Source organism: Macaca thibetana, chromosome 2 (genome assembly GCF_024542745.1).
Source record: "Macaca thibetana thibetana isolate TM-01 chromosome 2, ASM2454274v1, whole genome shotgun sequence".
Taxonomy (NCBI): domain Eukaryota; kingdom Metazoa; phylum Chordata; class Mammalia; order Primates; family Cercopithecidae; genus Macaca; species Macaca thibetana.
Genome location: NC_065579.1, coordinates 43654104 through 43669527, shown reverse-complemented (window position 1 = coordinate 43669527; position 15424 = coordinate 43654104). Strand labels below are relative to the sequence as shown.

The 15424-nt window shown below is 47.2% G+C and overlaps 1 protein-coding gene across 2 annotated transcripts in view; it reads right to left on the bottom strand.

The window, feature by feature from the left end:
- Nucleotides 1-2426: 2426 nt before the first annotated feature.
- Nucleotides 2427-15424, bottom strand: part of SPSB4 (splA/ryanodine receptor domain and SOCS box containing 4) — an 88446-nt gene continuing 75448 nt past the window's right edge. Inside the window, exons 1-2 of one of the 2 annotated variants that reach the window (XR_007723357.1) lie at nucleotides 3996-4073; nucleotides 3818-3891 (exon numbers count right to left, since the gene is read on the bottom strand). Coding sequence is in view for 1 of the 2 variants with exons in the window: in XM_050779723.1 (XP_050635680.1) it covers nucleotides 3764-3891 (128 nt within the window). In the remaining variant the exon portion in view is untranslated. Of the gene's footprint in view, nucleotides 3892-3995; nucleotides 4074-15424 lie in introns of those variants that run through there. The other variant, XM_050779723.1, reaches the window with a different exon arrangement.

Genomic DNA, 15424 nt, shown 5'->3' with positions numbered 1-15424 from the left:
TGCTACCTGCTGCCACTTCTGTAACACTGTGAGATGAAATATTTGTTTCCTAGTGAAAGATAACCCACACAGGAGCCAGCTGCTAGTGTAGATGACAGAGGAGGAAAGCAAGGGAAAAAGGGTGGCTTTACTCAGAAGATGGGAATGTCAGATGGGGTAGAGCGAGCTAGGGTCCTCGTGGGGATCATCAGATCTGTGGGGGACGGTGCCACCATACGCTCTATTCGTAGACAATTACAAAGTGACTAGCAGGACTGGTTTGGCAAGTGCCCCTGCTGGAAATGGGTCATGGAGAGGCCAAACTTTAGAGAATGTGCCAAGCATGGAGGGGGCTGGATCCGGGTTATAATGTACTCTGGCACTAGGGGGCGAGCTCCCAGGATGTCTACTGGGGACAGGCCCTTGGTCGTGTGTGTGTCTGTGTGTGGGCGCACTTGCACACCTGCAGGGAGCACAATTGCGCGAGCAAGCCCGGAGGTATGTGGGGCTCACATACACGGGGACGCTGAGCTGCAGTTTGGGTGGGAGTGGCGGCACAGGGGCCTCCTTTCCTCAGCTCAACTCACTGGGCTTGGGAGTTCCCACTTTGAGTAGGCTGGGAGAGCCAGAAGTTCCCCTCGACCTGGAGATCCAAGCCCTTTCAGGTATTTGGCTCCCTCTCATTTCTTCAGTACTCAGCATCTTCCCAGAGGACACCCCCCAATCACCCTCAATTATTGGGTCCCTTCTGCTCCCCCGCTGTAGCCCACCCGCTGCTCATCTCCACCCTCTGACGTCATCTGTTTCTTTGCTTGTGTGTCCTGTCTCTCCCTTAGAATGTGAGCTCTGATATGGCAGGGCCAGATTTCCTTATTCATGTCCTCGTAATAGTGCTGGGTGCATGAAAAATGCCTCATAAATACCTGGGAAAAGGTGAGGGAATGAAAGGGCAAGAGATCCGGGAGGCCCCAAGGCCAGGTTCTTGGCTCTGGGAGGATCCTCCCCTCCCTGCTCCTCCTTGCAGTTTCCCATGGTCATCCCAGCTGCTGAGGCACCTCCACCCACCCCTCCATCTTCGCTGAGCCCATGTGTCTGCTCTGGGCTGTGTGGGAAGGAGCAGGCAGAGGCCCCACCCGTCAAACGTCCATAGATCCCTGGGCAGGTGAGACCACAGGGCAGAGGATCTCAAGTCCCAGTACTCAGGAGAGGGTCCTGGGCCCCGGGAGTGGCATCCTCAGGCCAGGACATGAAGAGCTGAATTCTCAGAGGAGGCAGAGATGGGGGGAGTGGTTAAAGAGGGCTTCCTGGAGGGCCACTGTAAGCCAGATCCTGGAGAGGGTAAAGACGGGGAGGACATTGTTGGGGTGAGGGAAACCACATAAGTGAGGCTTGGAAGCCAAGATAAGGCAGATGCATCTAAGCTGGAAAGCGGGTGCTGAGATGGGGACTCCGTGAGCTGGGAGAGGAAGAGTCCCCAGTTACTGGCTACCTGGCTCAGCCAGCATAGTGTGCACAGAAGGAAGTGACTTCCCCAAGGTCACAGCACAAAAACGATGAAGCTGGGACTCAAACCCAGGCTTCCTACACACAAAGCCACAAAGCCTTAATGCCACAGCCACAGGAAGCTGCCCCTGGCAAACAAAATGACTGAAAGCTGCCTGATGCAGAGCCCAGCCCTGAGGTCAGAGCTGGGAACATTGCCCCTGGGGGCAGGTGCAAGTTTGGTCTCTTGGTGGTCCTCAGGAAGGTTGTCTGCCCTTAAAAGTCTGGAGAGTGCCTCTTCCTCCAGGAAGCCTTCCCTTCATACTCTACTCTCATCCACCCCGCTTCATGAGCTCCTTCTCACTTTATTATGCTGTACTACACGTCTCTGGGGATGAGACATATCAGCCTGGGGGCTGGGTCCCTGGAAATTGGCATAGTGCGTGCTGTTGGCTGGTACTGCTGAGTGAATGCTATGCCAGTCCTTACCCAGACCCCATACTGACTCTAACTCCTGAACTGCTACCAGCCCAGAGCCTGGCCTTACTTCACACTCACCTTCAGCAATTGGCACTGCTCCTTGATGACAATATACGTTCATCACAGTCACATCCAGCCCCACCTCCAGTCCACTTGGAAACTGGTGTTCCATTGGGTTTGCCCTCCCTGACCCTAAGCCCCTTTGCAGGGCCACCCCTTGGCTCTGGCAACAGGAGGCTGAGTTGTTTTTCCACCATTAAGGTCAGCTTTGCATGGACCCAGGACACAGGCACATTCTCTTGTCCAGGGCAGGCCTTTGCAAAATAGCTGCAGTTTGGGCTCAAGCAGGGACCACAAGTCAGACGAGACAAGAAATGTGTAAAGAGGGAGTCACGTGCCTGGCTTCTATGGGTCTGCGGAAGGACCAGGCAGGCTGATGGAAGAAGCTCTCAGGGTCCCTCCCCAGACAACATTTAATACGCAGCTGAAGGACTGAATGACAAACTTTATTAGAAACGCTCCTCATTCATCAGTCAAATTCACATTAAGATGGGGGAAGTGGGGGGGTGGGTAGGGAGAGGCAGTGCTGTCTGGAGCTCTGATATCCCACCGCTGTGATGATTTCCAGTTAAAAATGAGTCTGGGCAGAGAGTGTCTGAAACATATAAGAGGTGGCGGCGGAGGCAGCAGCAGCATTCCTGCGAGAGGACCAGGCTCGGAGCGGGTGGAGAATGTGTCTCCCATATCCACCCTTCCAGTCACAAGGCCGCCCCCACAGACCTCAGCTGATAAATAAACAGCACATCACACACACATTTGAAACAGGAAACAGACTCGTACAAGTCTCCTGAAGTGAAAAAATAATTTCCTCAAATAAAGCTTTGTGACAGCCATGCTGTGCCCTGAATGGACGATGCCCAGAGACCCTGACACTCCAGGAAGGCCCCCCAACCCAGGACACATCAGACTTGGGTGTCACCATGCCCCCGGTTCCCCCGTTCCCCTGTTAGCACCTTTGGACTAAGTACTGTCCTCTCCGCATTCCTCTTTTAAAATGCAAATGCTACTTAAAATAATGGTAAGGATATGCTCTTCCCTGGGGCGAACCAGTCAGACTCCTCTTCCCTGAAGAGAGGTGTCTGGGCATCCAGAGAACTGTGAGTCAGTGGCTGGGAAGCGGGGCACGTGGAAAGGGGTAGGTAAACAACGTTCAAAGAGGTAAGCCGGAGGGTGTCTCCACACTGCACTGTCCACTTGCCAGGTCTGCGGTTGGGCCTCCTGGGAACAGTCCCTCAAAGTGGCACAAAGTCCTAAAATTGCATGACAATCCTGCTGCCCTGGCAAGGGGTGTGGGCCAGGAGGGGCACAGCGTCAGGCTGCTTTCATCATTCATTATTCAGAGGCAATTTTCTCCCTGCACTGGCTAATTTCTCCCTGGCCCTGTCTGCAACAGGGTAAGCAATAGAAAGTCTCCTGCCTAAATGTTTTATTCATTCTCTTGAATAAGGAAACAGGCTCTCTGATCAATACAGTGGCTGCTGTGTCCTGGTTGGTGGCAGGATTTCCAGCAGGTGCAGACTCCAGGCTCTCTGTGGCTCCGAAGGAGGTGTCTGACTCGGGAGGGCTGCCTCGAGGGCAGTAGATACTGTTGGCAACAGACCTTTCGTTTCCAAAGTTGATACCACATCCTGGTCTTTGAAAGAACTGAGTGTCCTGGGGAGCCGGAGGAAGGGTGGATCCTTTCCCCTATGTGCCACGGGACTGTGAATGACAGGCGGGCCGGGCCCTGCGTTGTGTGTCTGTGCTGCCTGTCAGGCCCGGCTCACTGGTACTGCAGATAGTTTTTGAGAGACTGAGGCAAGGGCAGGGAGCTGATGTCCCGCAGGCGCTGGCGGCCCAGGGCCGAGCGGACGGATCTCCGGCACAGGTCCATCAGTGGCAGGGGCTCCGCTGCAACGAGAGGGAAGCAGTTAGAATGTGCCCCGCGCCGTCCTGGCACCTTCTCATCCCAGCCCCCGCTGCACGACGCCTCCTGCCCGCTCCTCTGAACTGACCTTCAGGGCCGATGGCTTCTCCTCTGAGAAGATTTCTCTGGTTACATAAGCTGAAAGCGTAGAGCAGTGTTCATCAGACCGTGGAATGCAACCAGTGAGACTAAAGAGTCACAAAATCAATTCAGTGGGTGGTGACCAGCAATAATTTTTTTTTTTAAAAAAAGAGAAAATGGGAGCAATACCCATAGAAAGGATAAATGTTGTTTCATGAAAGCCTTGTCTCTGATGTAGGTGTTTAGTGTGTCTTAATGTGAAAAGGACTTCTCACTGCAGGCCATGATGGAAAATGTTTAAAAGCTGCTGGCCTTGGGTGGATCTGCAGAGGGGTTTCCTCTACAAACCAGTTAGATTCTGAGAGGCTGGCTGCCTGGAATGCCTGTGAACCCTGAAACTTCCCCTATAGCTTTCCTTGATGGTCAGCAGCAGGTTGCATTTTCTTCCAGCACCTAGCTCTGGAAAAATTTGTAAGTTAAAATCCATAAATAATGGAACCCCGGGACATAGGACCAGTTAAACCAAGTTTAACTAGGTCTATTGCAGACACCTTTAGTAAGATCTTATTCTGGTCCAAGCCCTATGATTAGCCCTGGGGAAACAGGGATAACTAAGCTAACACCAGAGGCAGCTCTGAAAGAGGGTGGGGGTGGAGTGGGAGGTGGAGGCTCATGATCTGGGATTTTAAATACGTGAATCATTTTAATAGAGTATAATATATGCAATAATTCCTAAATATACAGGTACAGAAACTGGGAATTTCTTACATAGAAGAGCTGTTTGAAAGCTTCAAAGAGAAGACATATGATGGGGTTTTGAAGAGTGAATAGGAGTGTTAAAGACACATGAGGGTGGAGAAGGTATCCTAGGCAGAGAGAACAGGCAAAGGCAAAAGAGGAATACAACAGGACAGGCTGGAAGTTTGTGGGGAGAGGAACAGCGCTGATCAGTTAGTACCAGCTGGAAGGAAGATGATGATGGTGGTCACATGGCATCTGGTATGGTTTATACAGGCCTGGTTTCCCCAATCCTACAGGCTGGAAGCCTGAACCTGCATCTTAATACTTTTTTTGGTAATAGAACAAATGATATTTCATAAATGTCCTATAATATACTAAGATACAATAAAACTGTTGAGTGGTGAATACTAACACAAGAACTGTGATAGGAATAGTACCACAGAGAAAGGCCCTCTACAGATCCACCCGAGGCCTGCAGCTTTCAAACATTTTTTATCACGACCTGCAGTGAGAAGTACTTTTTACATGGGAATGTAGTCAAGAGTCAAGAATATGTTTTACAGGAATTTTTATTTACCTGAGCTGCACAGTTAATAAAGGGAGCCATTAAAATGAAAGTGGGGCTCGGGGCACATGCTTTGGAAGCTGTGCACAAGAGTACATCCAGCTCTCCTTCACTTGAGGCCAGATCCCAAGGCTATCTGCAGGGAGCACTAGTGGCTTCAAACACTCACCTCTGTATCCTCTTTCTAAAACAATTATTTATTATTTTTATTGTATAATTCCACTTGTACAAAACCTCCAGAACAGTCAAATATGGAGACAGTATATTGATCCTCATAGAAAACGAGGCTGGACAGGGGAAGCCCAGCCATGCCCTATTTTCCAGGCCCAGAAGGCTGATTGCTCACCTCCAGTCACCCAATCACTGTGCCTAGGCCAACATTTGACAACCCTCCCTCAGGGTGTCCCCATCTCTCCTCCAGCAACACCCTTGTACCCAGTTCTCCCACTCCCTGTCCCCCATCTGGCATCAGGAAAACTGAGCTGTTAAAATTTCAAAATCATTGGCAGACCTTAAGAGATTTTCTTATCACTTTAACACCCTAGGCACATAAAGTCCAAAATGCTTAGCCTTGTCAGCAAACCCAACTCCTTGTGTGTTGCCTGCCCAATTAGGGGCTGAAGAGGACAGATGCCTTTTATCTTCATCTCTCTGCAGTCATTGAAATCAATCTAGAGTCTAAATTCCAAAGGGAGAAAGAAAAGGAGTTCAGAGTACGTTGCTAGCTCTAAATGTGAAATATAAATCATCTCTCCTCACTTCTGAGGGGAGAGTAAACTGACAATCCCAAAGTGCACAGAGAAAGTCCTTGAGTTCCTGCCCCCACTGTGGAACGTTAAGAGCTCAGAGAATGCCCAGCATTGGCTGTGCCCATTCCCTTGGCTCTTCTTTCTCACCTCCCCTGGCTTTGAGGCTTTTCTTAGAACTACCAAATGTCAAAGCTTGGAAATAATCACCTAGATAGGAAGTGAAGCACAGAATTTTCCAGTATGGGAACTATTCTTAGAACTATTTTTTGACCAAAGTTAAAACTGAAAAAGAATCACTATTCACAAAGGTGAATATCCAAATGGCCGATAAACATATGTAAAAGTGCTTAACTTCATGAATCATCAGGAAAGTAGAAATTAATACCATAATATGACTCTGCTACATACCAACAAGGAAGACTAAAATGATGATTTCCTCTTTCCTGTGATGCCTGAGACTGAAGTCTGGAGTGATGAAGACCTCTGATAGGATCTGCTTAGAAGTTGTCAAATATTTAGCCAAAATTCATACCCAGAGTTAACTGCACAGCCTGTCCTCCAATCCAAGTTTGCTCAAACAGCTGTGATGATTCCAAGATTGTCTATGCAGACTCAACTGATGAACAAATAAATGTCCCTGACACTGTTAGGAGCTATTAATTTGGTCTTTTCTAAAAATAGGCTTTTCTTCTACTTTTTATTGTCTACTTATATTTAATTTATATATTAATGTAAAAATGAGGACTCATATGTTTGTCTATTTCTAAATTTGTATTCAGTCTGTAACCCTCAGATGTAATTAACCTAATGAAAAGAAGTGGCAAGCCACTGCAAATTCTGTGAGACAGGAAAAGAACTCTGGTGCTCTCTTGAAAGCGCCACCTCCTGGCTGGAGGCCAACCAACTCAGGACATTACAGCAACTCACGACAGAACAACCTTGCTCCATGGAAGAAGAAAACAGGAGTTAATTCCACTGCCTGCCAAATCCTGGCTAACCATTGGTTCCCAAGTCTGTCCATATTACAACCTCACTGCTAGCATAACCAGCATTAGAGAAAGCCAGTACGCTAAACATATCTATAACCAAAGACTCTCACAGAGTCTACTTCACTCCCCTGCCGCCTCCACCAGAGCAGGTGCTGGTATCCATGGCTGGGAGACCTGAAGACAGATCACATCACAGGACTCCTTGCAAACATTTCCCAGCACCAGCCCAGAGCCTGGTAGCCCCGCTGCATGGTTAGACCCAGAAGAGCAATAACAATCTTTGCAGTCCAGCTCTCAGGTAGTCCCATCCCTAGGGGAAGCAGGAGAGCACCACATTAAGGTGGATAAAAATCCACCAAACAAGTATCTGCTGTCTTCAAGAGACTCACCTAGCACATAAGGACTCACATAAACTCAAGGTAAAGGGGGGAAAGAGATATTCCATGCAAATGGAAACCAAAAGCAAGCAGGAGTAGCTATTCTTATATCAGACAAAACAGGCTTTAAAGCAACAACAGTTTAAAAAGACAAAGATGGGGCTGGGCGCGGTGGCTCGGGCCTGTAATCCCAGCACTTTGGGAGGCCAAGGCTGGTGGATCCCAAGGTCAGGAGATCAAGACCATCCTGGCTAACATGGTGAAACCCCGTCTCTACTAAAAATACAAAAAATTAGCCGGGTGTGGTGGTGGGCACCTGTAGTACCAGCTACTCGGGAGGCTGAGGCAGGAGAATGGCGTGAACCCAGGAGGTGGAGCTTGCAGTGAGCCGAGATCACGCCACTGCTCTCCAGCCTGGGTGACAGAGTGAGACTCTGTCCCCCCCCCAAAAAAAAACACAAAGAGGGACATTATATCATAATAAAAGGATCAGTCCAAGAGGAGAATATCACAATCCTAAATATACAGGCACCTGACACAGGAGCTCCCAAATTTATAAAACAATTATGACTAGACATAAGAAATGAGATAGACAACTACACAACAATAGTGGGGGACTTCAGTGCTCCACTGACAGCACTAGACAGTTCACCAAGACAGAGTCAACAAAGGAACAATATAGTTCAACTATACCCTAGAACAAATGGACTTAACAAATATTTACAGAACATTCTACCCAACAACTGCAGAATATACATTCTTTTCTTCAGCACATGGAACATTCTCCAAGATAGACCATATGATAGGTCACAAAACAAGTCTCAATAAATTTAAGAAAATCGAAATTATATCAAGTATCCTCTCAGACCACAGTGGAATAAAATTGGAAATTAACTCCAAAAGGAACCCTCAAAACTATACAAATACATGAAAATTAAATAATCTGCTCCTGAATGATCTTTGGGTCAACAATGAAATCAAGATGGAAATGTAAAAATTCTTTGAATTGAACAATAATAGTGACACAACTTATAAAAACCTCTGGGATACAGTCAAAGCAGTGCTAAGAGGAAAGTTCATAGCATTAAATGCCTACATCAAAAAGCTGAAAGAACATGAATAGACAATCTAAGGTCACACCTCAAGGAACTAGAGAAACAAGAACAAACTAAACTCAAACTCAGCAGAAGAAAATAAATAACAAAGATCAGAGCAGACCTAAATGAAATTGAAACAAAAAAATACAAAAGATAAATAAAACAAAAAGCAGGTTCTTTGAAAAGATAAACAAAACTGATAGACCATTAATGAGAATAACCAAGAAAAGACAAGAGAAGATCCAAATAAGTTCAATTAGAAACAAAACAGGAGATATTACAACTGATACCACAGAATACAAAAGAGCATTCAAGGGGATTATTTACACCTTTACACACACAAACTAGAAAATTTAAAGGAGATAGATAAATTTCTTCAAATATACAACCTTCCTAGATTAAATCAGGAAGAAATAGAAATTCCAAACAGACCAGTAACAAGTAGTGAAATTGAAATGGAAATTTAAAAAATGCCACCAAAAAAAGTCAAGGACCAGATGGATTCACAGCTGAATTCTATCAGGTATTCAAAGAATTGGTACTAATCTTTCTGAAACTATTCCAAAGGGTAGAGAAAGAGGGAATCCTCCTTAAATTATTCTATGAAGCCAGCATCACTAATTATCAGGGAAATGCAAATTAAAACCATAATGAAATACTCCTGCAAGAATGACCATAATTTAAGAAATAACAGATGTCAAAAAATAGCAGATGTTTGTGTGGATGTGGTGAAAAGGGAACACCTTACACTGCTGATGGGAATGTAAACCAGTACAACCATTTTGGAAAACAGTACGGAGATTCCTTAAAGAACTAAAAGTAGAACTACTGCTTGATCTGGCAATCTCACTGCTAGGTATCTACCCAGAAGAAAATAAGTTATTGTATGAACAAGACACTTGCACATGCATGTTTATAGCAGCACAATTCACAATTGTAAAAATATGGAAACAACCTAAATGCCCACCAACGAATTAGTGGATAAACAAAATGTGTGTGTATATATATATGTGTACACACACACATACACACACACACACACACCTTGGAACACTACTCAGCCATAAAAAGGAATGAAATAATGGCATTCACAGCAACCTGGATGAAGAAGTTGGAGACCATTATTTTAAAAGAAGTAACTCAGGAATGGAAAACCAAACATCTATGTTCTCAGTTTTAAATGGGAGCTAAGGTAGGAGGATGCAAAGTCGTAAGAATGATATAATGAGGCTGGGCACGGTGGCTCACACCTGCAATCTCAGCACTTTGGGAGGATGAGGTGGGCGGATCACGAGGTCAGGAGTTTGAGATCAGTCTGGCCAACATGGTGAAACCCCGTCTCTACTAAAAATAAAAAAATTAGCCGGGTATGGTGGTGCTTGCCTGTAGTCCCAGCTACTCGGGAAGCTGAGGCAGAAGAATCGCTTGAACCTGGGAGGCGGAGGTTGCAGTGAGCCGAGATTGTGCCACTGCATTCCAGCCAGGGCGACAGAGCTAGACTCCATCTCAAAAATAAGTAAATAAATAAATAAATACATACATAAGTATTTAAAAAATAAAAAATGATAAAATGAACTTTAGGGACTTGGGGGAAAGGGTGGGAGGGGATTGAGGGATAAAAGACTACACATTGAGTAGGACATCAAAATTTCAGAAACCACCACTAAAGACTTTTTCCTTGAAACCAAAAACCACCTGTTCCCCCAAAACTATTGAAATTAAGAAAGTAAAAAAAAAGAATGACTGAAATGAAAAAGATAGTATTAAGTGCTGATGAGGATGTAGAGCAACCAGAATGCTCACAATGCTTTCAGTGGGAATGTGAACTGCACAACCACTTTGGAAAGCTAGGCACATTGACTAAAACTGCTGAATCTCCTGGGCAAATGCCTAACAGAAAAGCATATGCATGTTTACCAAAATGTACATTCACAAATGCTCATAGGAGCATTATTTGTAACAGCACCAAACTGGAAGCAACACTTCTACTGTCCATCAACAGTGGAATGTAAAAATAAATTGTGTAACTTCATATAGAACACTAATCAGCCACAAGAATGAAGGAACCACAATTATATGTAAAAGCATGGAGGAATCTTTCGACATAGTTTTGAGTGAAAAAAAGTACATTTTGTGTGACATCTTCTGTATAAAAGCAAAAGCAAGGTGATGAAGTTAGGCAGAGGTGACCTTAAGGGAGTAGTTAGTGATGGGGAGGAGGCATGAGGGATTTCTTGGGGGCGGGGGGGTTGGTATTTTCTACTGCTTGAATTGAGTTCTGGTTCTACTAGCCTGTTGTTTGTAAACATCATCAAGCAGCACCCTTAAGATTTGTGTGCTGTCTACATATATCTTATACTTCAAAAACAAATTTACATTAAAGAAAAAAATCACTGACAGAAGTACTTGGTGAGAGGCAACACAAGTGAAGCATTTGCCTGCCTGCCCTAATGGGAAAAAGTAGGGGGAAGGAGCTGGCTTGGAATCCTAGCTTCTGTTCCCACCACCCATTTATTAGAGGAGAAAAATGTGGGTCCACATTTTTATCATCTGTAAAATGGAGATAGCAACACCTCCATCTATGGGCTGTTGTGATGATGGTATGACATAACAGGCCCCTTGCCTTAAAGGTGTTTTCTCTCTAAAGTGTGTCTTATTTCAGGCCATCAGCCCAAGAAGCACCCTTAAAAATAGTCATAATTTACTTATTGTGGCTCTACAGATGCCTCAGTACATCATCCTAATTGACAACAATGTTCTGCTCTTGAAGAAGATTTCCTGGAGCCAGGGATGGATGTCTGGTTTTGTGCTAAAAATATGACAAGGTAATCATTTCAAAAGTTCTCCAGTGACCTGAATATTGCTTAACTTTCCATCACTAACCATTGGACTTGGACTAGATGAACCATTGGACTTCCCAGGGACTCTGTTTAGCTATCAATAAAATGGGGAAAGTTTCTGCATCCGGTTATGATGGTCTGTTTCTGTGACGCAAATGGGTGGAGATCTTGGCACAGAGATTGGTGGCTTAAGCTGCTTCCCTGGGCCCTTTGAAGTCTTCTCTGCCTGTGGTGAGAACATGCCAAGACACAAGTCACTACCCTATCCCAATCCTGTATTTATATTTGAAAAAAAATCAACATCTTAGGGTCAAGAGGTGAAATTATCTTGTGGTAATTTTAGACAATGGTCAGCCGACGGTGGAGGGTTTGAGCGACAGTCCTGAAAGCTGAACTCAAATAGACCTGGGCACTGCTTGTTTTCAGGGAATGAAACGAGGAGGAGCCACATACATGTGCAAGCACACACACACTCTGTGGCAGACACTGTGCCCATCAGTTATCCACAGAATATGGTTTTGGTGTCCGAAGCCTCAGAATTGCTTTCATGCCCCTGAGACTCCCCTCATGCTGCTCCTTTTGCCTAGAACACTATTCCTTGTACTTCCTGCCAGGAGCATGCTTCATCTTTCCAGACTCAAATCAAGTGTCACCTCTTCCTCAATGACTTGGAAATCCTCTGCCCTCAGGGTCTGCACCTGTTAGGTGTCAATCCACTTACTTAATCATGCAAATTGTCAAGTGTATCATTACCTGTAGTAATGATACTTCTAAAATATGGCATCCCTGTATCGACTGGCCCTGTCATGGGCAACAGAGACCTCAGCTCCCGTCTAGGAAGCATTTGGAATTTGGAGAGTTTTCTGTTGACAAGCTTCACTGTTTCCCCAGTAAAAAGGGTTGTGACTACAGCTGGGACACAAGCAGCATCTTCAAATGAACTCTGTGCCAACAAGCGTCATCCACACAGATGGTCCCCACAGTCCAGGTGGGGCCCTCATTTTTCCCTGGGATAGGGAGCTATCAAGTTACTTCTTGTGCACAGAGGAGTGTTGCACAGGAAAATAGTCCTAAATAATGCATGGCCTTCCCTAGCAACGCTGCAAAGCAAGGATGTGAGAAACCTCCAAAGGGGACAACTCAGAACAGGGAGTGCTTGAAAAATTCCATTCAAATGTTCCAGCTGAACTGCATGGGGCTGTTCAAAGGACGAAGGCAGGGTGCTCAAGGGGGCAGCCTGGGCCCACACACTGCACCCCTCCCACCCAGCGTCTCTCTGAAATGACAGAAGATTCGCTCATGTGTGCATGCGTGTGCACAAGAGACAGGATAAGGGTGCTGGAAAACAAGAAAGGCCATCAGCAGCCAGACATTATGGTAAATTCCAGGAAGACAGGAAGCAGGTGCGACAGGATGGTGGAGAAATCAAGCAGCGAGACCAGTAGCCTTGTGTACCAGGGGTGCACAGGGCTCTCACCAAAAGAGTCCCAGAGAAATCCCAAGCTCCAAGGAGTAAATATAGGGTAATCCTCAAAGAACTGTAATCCCAACATCTGGGACAGTTGTGTTCCTGTCTGCCCCAGTTGCAGAGCCTGATCCAGCTCTGTTTGAGCAGGGCAGCCTTTGGGAGAGGCTCCTGGAGGTGTCAGGGTCCAATAGAGAAGCTGAATAAAGCATGGGCAAAACCTCCACAACAGAGGTGGGCAGGATTTGTGGGAAAGACACCTCCACTTCGATGAAGAACTCAAGGGTCTGGCCTTCCCGTCAGCTCCCTGACTCAGTACTGACAGAAGAGTGTGTCTGGCAAAATATTTTCACCCAGACTCCTCACTCTCCCAGGCTAAGGGGAGCTACACTGTTGCAGAGCAAACAGCAGCTTCCTTTTTGGATGTGTGCAGTGGCTCTGAAAGAAGAGCTTCTATCCCCCTAGTCTGAAAGTTACTCAAGGAGGCATTCCAGAAAAACGAAAAAGGAGCCCTAGAAACAGGATGGTACCCACCTCCGGAAAAAGAGGAGGGTGAATGTAACCCTGAAGTGAAGGAAGGTAGAATGGAACAATTTGAAGTTCTGTTGGATCCTGATGCTTAGTAGAACCTCTTTCTAGCAGCTGACTTTGCTAAAGAGCCATCCCCCGATGATGCTCTGTCCCCCTCACCTCTGACTCCAGCCCTCAGCTTCCCCACCACTCAGATCTTCCACTGCACCCTTTGGAACTGCCACTCCACATAATGAAAACTGCAACCCCAGCTTCTTCTCTGTGAGCTCCCCTCCACTGCCTTAACTGGACCAAGCATCTGTCCCGGCACCCCGCTGCCCTTCCACCTTCTCTGGGGGCTGTGTACTCACTCAGGCCTGGAGGCAGGGCACGGCCCCTCCTGGCTCCTCTGCCACATACAAAGCTCCACACCCACCTTCTGGTTGTGAGAAATCCCCCTTCCTGTGTGGTTCACACCACTTGGCTCAGTCCTCTCTCCACTCCTTGATGCTGTCATCCACTGACCGCTGGCCCCACGTTTGTCAGGGCTTTGGCCTGGCCTCCCACACCCTCTCTCCACCCATACCTGCCACCCCTTGATGATTCCTCCACAGGGATCACTTTCTCATCACTTAGGCTCCTGATTCTTGACTGCCAGATCCTCAGGGACCCTCTCCTCCACCCAGCCACTATTACCTGGGCCACCATGAACCTCAGCATCACCCCTAAACCCATTCTTGCACCCCAGTCTCTGACCAATGAATCGCCACACTCCACCTCCCTCCCCACTGACCATAACCATTATTTCCCCTCAGGGAAACCTGGAGGCCACAGGGCCATCTCTTAAGATCTGCTCAACCCACCAGCCTTCTTTTTCTTCCCCTCCCCTCCTCATCCAGTTGAACAATTTACTATTGCCAGGAACCAAGGGTATGGGGCCAGGCAGGCCAATGGGGTAGCCAGTGAGGGGCTGTGGGAGGGGCAGGGCCAGGGACTAGGAAACGCACTGGGAACAAGGAACATCTGGAATTCTGTTTGGTTCTCAGTTCTTAGACCTCAGTTCCGCTGCAGGGCCTAAGAGAGGATTTGTCCTCCTTTCCCTGACCTGCCATGCAGCTGGGCAACTGGGAGCCCTGGGTGCCTGGCCAGTCTCAGCCACCAGCTGGCAGAGTAGCCTCGCCTTCCTTCTCCAGCTTGTGTCTCCATCAGAGTGGGAAATGGCTTGGCATGATGGCTGAGGCGCCTCTGCACTGGTTGACGTTTGGCAGAACAGAAATCACATTTAATCCTGGCAGTGAAAGGGCCTTGACTGTACCAAATCAAATTAGATTTGATAGAAAAAAAAATGCACATGAAAAAGTGAATGGCAAGGCAAGTGATGTCTGTGAGATAAATGTTAGAAGAGCCTTGCAGACCTGGGGATGTGGCTTCTGAGCTCTAGACAGAGGCCAGGCAGGTTTCCTCGGGGAGGTGGGGCTGAACAAGGCCCAAAGGCAGGTTCAAGCTGCTGTTCTTATCAAAGGCAGGACTGGCTGAACTGAGGCCTCACTCAGCTTTACAGGTGAGGCTCATTTTAGCCATGGGCTCACACTAGCACTGTCAAAGGAACAAGGGGTCTAGAGACCTGAACCCCTCTCTGGGCCTTCCTTCCACAGGCCTCTGCCTTCCTGGCCAAGAGCTCAGCAGCGCTCAGCTGTCTGTCCACTGCTGGCTTGCTGCTGCACCCCAGCCCTGCTGAGCCACATGGGTGTTCACTATCGACCCCCTCCCAGCTGTGAGGAAGAATGACTGGCTCCAGGAAGGCGCTGGAGACTTGGGTCCTCCTGGGGGTTTGTGTCCAGGACCACTGTTAGGTCTTCTTGACCTCGAAGCATACACATCTTGGAGAAACCTCTGTGTTTGGGTTGGGCAGGGAGTGAAGAGGTGGAAAAAGGTCCCATCCCTTGCCCAGGCTTTGAGAGCCTGGGCTGGGACATGGGGGGCTGTATTGGAGATGAATCCTAGCTCAGCCTCCACCCTCGTGCAAGGCCCATGCCAGACTCTTTCAGTAGCCTCTTACCATCGAAAGCAGAGGCAGATCCACCACTAATCTATCCATGGAAG